This window comes from Pieris napi, chromosome 11 (genome assembly GCF_905475465.1).
Source record: "Pieris napi chromosome 11, ilPieNapi1.2, whole genome shotgun sequence".
NCBI lineage: Eukaryota > Metazoa > Arthropoda > Insecta > Lepidoptera > Pieridae > Pieris > Pieris napi.
The window spans coordinates 2,647,167-2,655,353 of record NC_062244.1 but is presented as its reverse complement, the minus strand read 5'-3'; the positions used below and the strand labels follow the sequence as shown (position 1 = coordinate 2,655,353).

The following is an 8,187-nucleotide window of genomic DNA, read 5'->3' as shown; positions in this document are numbered from 1 at the left end:
AAAGTTGTCCTGCGTCAGCGTTGATCACGAAGGATTCGGACGAATAATTAATTACCGTGCAAAAATATGAACGCCAATTTAATCCAAAAGCCTAAAATCAACTGGCAAGTGATTCAATAGCACTACTGTTCATGCTCATTACTACACGTAAGAGTGCGCGGGCTTCGCTTTAGTTGTGAAAAATTTTACCCTTAAGGTCTTGGCCATCGTGGGCTCTGGTCCTATTAAAAATTTAGATTACCTGCGTTCGCCCTTAGAGTAATACGTGCGGTGATATATTTTAGTAAAGTTGTATCTAGGTTTAATGCTATATATACAATATACATATATCTTTAAATTCTTTTGTCTCTTTCTGTCTTATTGTACCTATTTACGTTGTAATAGACAGTTGAGTACTAAAAAAGTATCAACTGGTTTGTTTTTCAATAAGGGACAAAGTTCCTTAATATTAAGCAATGGCCAACCAATTTCTAGGTTCAGAGGTTCGTGCAATAAAACATCTTTGTAAATATTAAATTATAATTAAAATCATTAATTACTTACAATCATTAAAAATAAAAGTCAAAACTATAATCCTAATCGTCAAATGCTATTAAAAGCTATTCGGTAATTAATATTAAGAAAATATATAAACAATGAATAATTCGCGCAAACATTTTCATATCAAATTATGCAAATTTCCACAACTTTGCTGTCTAAAACATAATGTGATTATGACCCGCCTTATTATTTGTTCAAAACTGTTTAAAAGTCTACATGCATTTTATTATAACATATCGTCTGTATACATAGTAGCCATCCTGTCATCATACTAAACTGAAAACAAGGGCAGATAAAGGATCTCTAAATGTAAGTACGGGACTTATTACTTTTATATGTCAAATCCTATTAGTTTCTAACATACGGGAGACATATAATATATATATATATGCGCTAAAGTACTTTGAATAAGGGTCATATAGTCTGTGTGAATGCATTTTAAATAGCTTGTAAACACTTGTAAAACGTAATATTATTCTGGGATTTTCGTTCCTTCCGGACTTTTAAACGAGTTTCTATTAATGAATTTGACTTTATGAAAGTCAAATAATAAATCGGAAATGACGGTACTCTCGAAAGTCAAAATATATCTCTCTCATCTACTATATTATAAACAGAGATGGCATCAGTTTCGCAACTCTTGGCAGTGAATTGTGGTTCAAAAATAAAATGCTATCAAAGTATACAAGGATGTCCAGCATATTTTTACGAATTAGGTTTAATGCATGTCAAATGCTGCCTACAAAAATTTTCATACAAAAGCACCAAGCGATTTTTTTCTTAACCCATAATTTTTCAATAATAGAGGCTCATTTGGTGCTAAGTTGACCTTAATTAAACAATATTCACACACCATTTTTAAAATTAGTTTTACTAGCTTTTGTCATTCAATGTCATCAATTTGACAAACCACATTTTAGTTTACGGTAAGGAATTGTCATAAATGTATTCGGATTTTGATATTTTAGAAAACTGGTATTAGACATTCTTCATCTAGGAATTAGGGGTGCGTAATTTCTAGATGAAGAAACAACTCAATATTTCAACAGATTATGTCATATAAAACCTACGTTAATCTAACACGTGGCACGAAATGATGCGCAGGAGTCTCTTTAGGTATTCTACAGTACATGGTCAAAACTTCCTCACGCAATTTTGTATGTAAACTTGTCATCCTATAGTTACCCCGGATTAATTAAAGGCTTTTATAATAATGTAGCCTTCGTCGAGTTATAGACTATTGATCACAAATAATTTCTATAAGAACCGGCAGTTCCTGAGGTAAAGGCGTTCAAAGAAACAAACTCAGGATTAAAATTAGTAGAGTATTTGCATAGTTACCATTATTTTAGAATGGGAACATCAAATCAATGAGAAGCCAAGGCAGAGTCTGGTTTAACAATATCGAAGGACCAAAACGTCCGGGTTCTACAAAATACAGTTGTAATTTCAACTAGTGGATTTTTCTACAAAAAATATATATTTTAAACAAGAAAATTAATTACAATTGGAAAACAATCTGTAATTACAACTGGTATTGTATAGAACCCGGCAGTTGAATATCTTTGTGCGGCCTGTTCGTTACTTGCTTGGATTTTATTAATATTTTGGAAACATTACTCATGCATTCCGACGGAATTTTTTGGAATCGGACCAGTAATTTGAGTTTGCTAACATCAAATCTTTGATCTTGTCGTTTTGATGAATCAATTTCTTGTTATTTCCTAAACTTCTTTGACGTCTTCATTCTTGATGTACGCGTTTGTGCGAGTTAATTCCGGGGGCAGTTTCACATCACGGAAATATCTGTGCCTTTGGGTGTCCTTCGCGGTGATCCTCTTAGCCGGGTCATATACGAGGAAACTTTGAAGCAAATCCATGCCTGCCTCGTCTAGGTTTTGGACCTACAATTAGATAAAATTTAGACGATCCAAAAATTTACGAATTGTCGAGTTGCCAAAACCAGCCTTGCGATTCTGTAACTCACTTTTCGAATTCTCACAGCGGTTTTACACTACAAGCTCCCTCCTTATCAGAATGCCCAATCATAAAATGACTGCTTCACGACTGATTTATGCGCGACCGCCGCTGAGAAAACCGCTGTGAGCATTCGAAAAGTAAGTTACAGAATCGCAAGGTTGGTCGCTAATAGGTATTACTAAAAGTATATTATATGCAATAGTGGAAATAAATAATTTAGCAAATAATATTCTGGTAATAATTGACTATTTTTGTATTAAACGCTGAGTAATCCACAAGTCGAAATTATTATACGGTCAATTTTTACTGTTTTGTAAAAGCAATTATTACACCAAATTTGTTTAAATTATTTGTGATAAACATCATTTTAGAAGACACAAAGTAATATTTGTTAAAATGCCTTTTACAACAATAAGAAAAAAAGGAAGTTTTAATCAATACGGGCATAATCGATTAATAGAAAAATATTTTAAAAAACAAGGCCAACCTTGCCTAATAAAAAAATAGCAGTGAGAAAAATAACATATGTCCCTTTGGGGGATGGGACAAAAACATAAATGGCCACTTACATTATTGTGTAGATTGTAAGTAGACCAATTGGGGAATGTGGGCTTATAATCTGGTAGCGATGACACTCCGGGCCAAGTCTCCTCTGTCGGAGTCCGGAGCATTCTGTTGAACAAATTATTTATTTGCTTAATGGCCTAATTGCCTACAGCTACTTACTCTATACACAAGAGCCAAAAATGGAATACACATTTAAACATACACAAAGCACAGTTACACCTATACAAATACAAAAAATACAAAAAAAATACAAAGAATATATGTATGTATGTATGTAAATTCTAAATTCTAAGATTCATTACAACATATTTAGTATAAAGGAGGAATAACAAAGCCATTCTATCTAATAAATTTATAATTATAATACAATAAAAGTGCAAACAGCAGCCTTAGGTCATCCGTTCAAGCCTCGGCTATGCAGTTGGATTCTACAATGTGCGGGCAGCATGATTCACTTAAGGGTCCGGCCCATATTTAAACACGAATCTAGTTTCAAGAGTAATCAAACATTTTTCTCTGTATAGCTCAACAAAAAAATGGGATTTGAGATATGAGGCGGAGTCGAGCAAAGATTGCTCTCTATTTCTTAGCATTAAAACATTAATGTTAAAAAATTCAAATTCTCCAACTCCAGCCGGAGGTGTTACCTCAGTGGCTTAGCGGTAAGGTTAGGCACTGAGTTCTAAGACCACTGTTAAGCTGTCAGTGTCACAATTAAATTTTAGTTACAACTTTTAGTCTGTTTTTCTAAGTTTTGATTCAATACAGTCAAACCTGGGTAAGTGAGAGTTCAAGGGAGCGCGACCTCTTTTACTCATATAGAGGTTTCTCAATAACCCGAATTTCTAGCTTACAGAGTTACAGAAGGATTCTATCTCATATAGCGGTCTATAAAACTAAAGAAAACAATAACAGACGCATACTTGGTTTAAATTAAATAAGAGTCCCTCGAAATTTAATGATGTGTCGTAAAAAGCAAAAGTAAACGCGTTCAACTGCTTATAGAGTTATAGGCAAGTATCAATCTCACTTATCACGCGTGAAAAATGACTGTCACTTATGCATACCGGAATCTGTGGTTTGTGTTGGACACTCCCTCGAGAGGGGTGAGCTTTGGCCCTTTCAGGGCATATGCCCCTTCGGGTGGAGTTTATATTCGCGCCCTGCTGATACAAGGCGGTACGGGAGCGGGCAGTTTAGCCCTTAGTAGTTCTGCAGCGCGCGGGGAGACGCGGTCTCTACTCGCTGCACGCAGCCGATTGGCACTTATGCAGGTTTCATGTATCTCACTTATAGGGCAAAATGATGGGACCCGGTAAATACTCTCATTAATAGAGTTTTCTCACTTACCCAGTTGTCACTTACTCAGGTTTGACTGTATTTCAGTTATTATTTCCGATGTTTTTATGTGCCTTAAAGCTTATTAGATAACACATAAATTTACCTCACATTTGAGGGTTTTTCTAATAAAAATTGCCTATTCACGACTATATTATCTGGAATACATAATGATAAAAGGTATGCTTATTATTGGATAAAATATAGTCTAATAAGATGAGTTTATAACCTGAAGATTCTGAAAAGTTGATCAATCTCCGAGTCGCCTTGGAACAAGGGTTTCTTTGAAGACATCTCAGAGAAGATACACCCCACAGCCCACATGTCAATAGGACAGGAATATCTGGAAATGCACAATAGATGGGAATATAATTTTATTTTAAATTGAAATAGGAAATTTTAACATATCTAAATAACAAAGATTTATTTTTTTTGTTTTCAATAGGGATTATTTATCAACTACTTTTAAGCTCATAATGTAATATTCACTCATACAGTAATGCTTACAAAAGTCTAATCATAATTATAAGCACTGTCTAGTACTGTATATATTTATTATTCATTAAATATATAAAGTTTTGACGATATTACCTCTGCGAGCCAAGCAACACCTCAGGGGCTCTGTACCACAGTGTGACAACTTCATGAGTGTATACACGGACTGGCACTCCATACGCACGGCCCAAACCAAAGTCTGCTACCTGTGATATAAAAATAAATAAACATAGTATTTCATAGATAATAAATAATAAGATTAATTAATACCATCTTTTTAGTTGTTATCAGACACTAAGGTCTGTGCTCTTTACATTTTTTTTCTTTTTATTTAAGTTATTGTAAACCAATTGTAGTTTTGCACACTTGGCTTAAGTAATTTTTTTCTGTGCCCTTCTTATTATTAAAGTGTTCATATCATACTGGTTTAGTATTGGTGTATATTGGCAACAAAGTGTTAAGTCAGCAACTAACTTTAAGCATCGAAATAAAAGCTATTTGCTAACCATTGCTACAGATGCTAGTTAGTAAGAACTTAATTAAGCATCCACAATAAGTATATAAGAGAAGAGGTCCCCACAAAAAAGGTGCATAGAAGAAATAGAAGCGGTACCAGGAAACAAACGGAGAAAGAGAGTCAGTTGAAAAAAGCTGAAGGAGGCCTTAACCCGTGAAGGGGTTCCGATCGACAGTACTGAAGGAAGCTAGGATATAGGATAACAAGAAAATGAAAAAAAAAATGTATAAAAATGTAAAATAATCTAAGCTGTGTTTTATAATTTGTTTTTGTCATAATTGGAAATAAAACAGAGTTTAATATTATTATACTTATTGTGTAATCCATACAAAAATATGTATGATAAGAAGTCTATTACTGCAACTTATGGTATTTAAAAATTCATATACCAATTATATAATATTATATTATTAGCCTATTCTGGAAATTATATATAATTTTCTGGAATAGGCTTCCGGAAAGTGTAATCAGTGCACCATCTTTGAACTCCTTTAAAAATAGATTGAATAGTTTCTCCAAATCTCAAAATACACGCACATCAGCTTATTAAGCTGCTAATGTGTTTATATACATAATAATAATAATTAAAATACATACCTTAATTATACCTGTCTTGTTAATAAGTAAATTCTGCGGCTTGAGATCTCTGTGCAGAATCCTGCGTTGGTGGCAGTATAAAATAGCACTGTTAATTTGATATAGGTAACTTTTAACCGTGGCAGGATCCATAAACTGAAAAAATATTCAATTTAAATTATAATATGACATTAATTAGCAAGGCGTAACAACTTTGTTCCTACAGTTAAATTATCATACAACAACCAGACAACCAAACACCATAGTCTCATAAATTAACTTTTAAGTTAATAAATAATTAAGATGATTAACATAGCATAGATTGTTTAACATTTTAGAATAAAAGAAATACCTTGCCAGATCCCAAGGAATCCATATATCTCTTCAGATCCATAGACAAAAACTCAAAAATTAAATAAAGTTTGTTTTCTTCCATTAGTACATCCTCCAGTTTAACAATGTTTGAGTGATTCAATTCCTTCAACAAAGATATTTCCCTAGAGAGGAAATAAGATTTAATGAAAATATGTCCATAGAAGCAGTTTATTATATTATAATATGTTAAATATTAAGAATGTTAGACAATTACAAACATGCATAACATTTGAGAGAAATAGAACTCTCTGAAGAGGCTGAAGTAGGACTGTGTAAGTCTGTTAGCTATTGCAGTAGCCAATAATTTGTGCAAAAAGATCTCACTGACTAACTTTATATTAATACTGCATAATATTTAGAATTGTTCACAATTAAGTCATTCATAAAGCAAAATAAATTCTCTGCCACATTATTTTAACAAATGTCTAAAAAATATACTATTTTGGTTTGTTGGCTATAATGGAATAAAGCAATTACCGTATCGCTGTTGACGGAATGCCTTCATCTTCAGACTCCAATCTAATTTTCTTCATTGCAACATACTCTCCAGTGATTTTGTTTTTACCTTTATACACCACACCGTAAGTCCCTTCCCCAATCTTTTCTATCTTCAAAAAATCTTCCATTTTGTACTGTGGGAGCTTAATTTTGATATCTTTTAATAACTAACAGGTAAAAATTATTTTGCAACGTGCATGCAAAGGCCGCAGACTTTAATAGTTTTTTTAAGCAAATGGTAACAATGGTAATAGCATCTACGAACAAAATTGGTCAGCTATAGATAAAACAGTACACACTTCAATAAAACGTTTAGAATAAATATTAAATAACGTCAATTATTTAAAATTAAAAGTTCAATTTCGAGGCAGATGCGTTGTCGTAAGACAAACGTTAAGATTTTGAAATTTTTGACATAAACTGTTAACAGTTAAGCTGTTAAGTGTTAACTGACGGTATACCACAGACTACAATATACTAATGTCACAGACCATATTGAGTCCAAGGGCCCCACATCGAGTACTGTTCTCACCCATGGGCTCCCCAGTGCCAGCTTCTTCCACTTGACCGTAATCAACAAAGAGCTGTTCGAATCGTCTATGACCAATCCGTTGAGTACCTTGATCCCTTGGTGTTGCGTTGAATTGTAGGGTGACTCTGCATCTTCTACCGCATTTATCATGGAGAGTGTTCAAAGGAGTTGTACAGATTGATACCTGCAGTTGAGTTTCATCATCGGATGTCAAGGCAAAACACGAAATTCCACCCGTATCGCCTGGACGTCCATCGATCCACAACTGAGCTATTTTGAAGGCAGTTTTTGCCGCCAACCAGCTGACCACTGTAGTATTTCCGAACGATTTAGGATCCTACATAAAAGGCCGGCATAACACTCTCGGTCCCTAAGGCATTGAGTGTCCACGGGCGGTGGTATCACGTAACATCAAGTGAGCCTCTGCTGTATAAAAAAATTATATATATCTTAAAATTGTAATGAACGTTACATGGACGTCAATTCGAATTTACCATAATATGTATATTGTTGTGGATTTCAGTACAATAGTTATTTCTTTATTTCAAAGCATATTATATTATAAACATTGTATAGGTCTACCAGAATCTGATGGCAAAAATTTTTTTTAAAAATTAGCGATTTACATATGGCAATAAAAGAAAAATTTCATCTGTCAACTGAAATTTCGAGGAATTGTTTTTGGTTTGGTTTCAAATTTCCTTTAAAAAGTGATGAAAATGTCGAAGAAACCTCTTCGATCGCAAGCAAGACATATTGTTTTCAATGT

General features: G+C 33.6%; 1 protein-coding gene across 1 annotated transcript; it reads right to left on the bottom strand.

Annotated features, from left to right (window-relative positions):
* Positions 1–1,926: 1,926 nt before the first annotated feature.
* On the bottom strand, positions 1,927–7,291 carry LOC125053977 (cyclin-dependent kinase 1). The gene is made up of 7 exons (XM_047655619.1): positions 6,866–7,291; positions 6,366–6,510; positions 6,035–6,169; positions 5,017–5,126; positions 4,655–4,768; positions 3,090–3,192; positions 1,927–2,444 (listed from the first exon to the last, which is right to left on the bottom strand). Exons 1-7 carry the CDS (start codon positions 7,012–7,014, stop codon positions 2,265–2,267), a joined length of 936 nt encoding a protein of 311 aa, XP_047511575.1. The 5' UTR covers positions 7,015–7,291; the 3' UTR covers positions 1,927–2,264.
* Positions 7,292–8,187: the final 896 nt, after the last annotated feature.

Excerpts from the sequence above, each read along its gene's own strand:
- LOC125053977 (XM_047655619.1), bottom strand. The coding sequence starts at position 7,014 with ATGGAAGATTTTTTGAAGATAGAAAAGATTGGGGAAGGGACTTACGGT. Across the intron at positions 4,769-5,016 it reads GTGTTGCTTGGCTCGCAGAG|ATATTCCTGTCCTATTGACA; the intron begins GTAATATCGTCA and ends GTGCATTTCCAG. Across the intron at positions 2,445-3,089 it reads CTTACAATCTACACAATAAT|GTCCAAAACCTAGACGAGGC; the intron begins GTAAGTGGCCAT and ends ATCTAATTGTAG.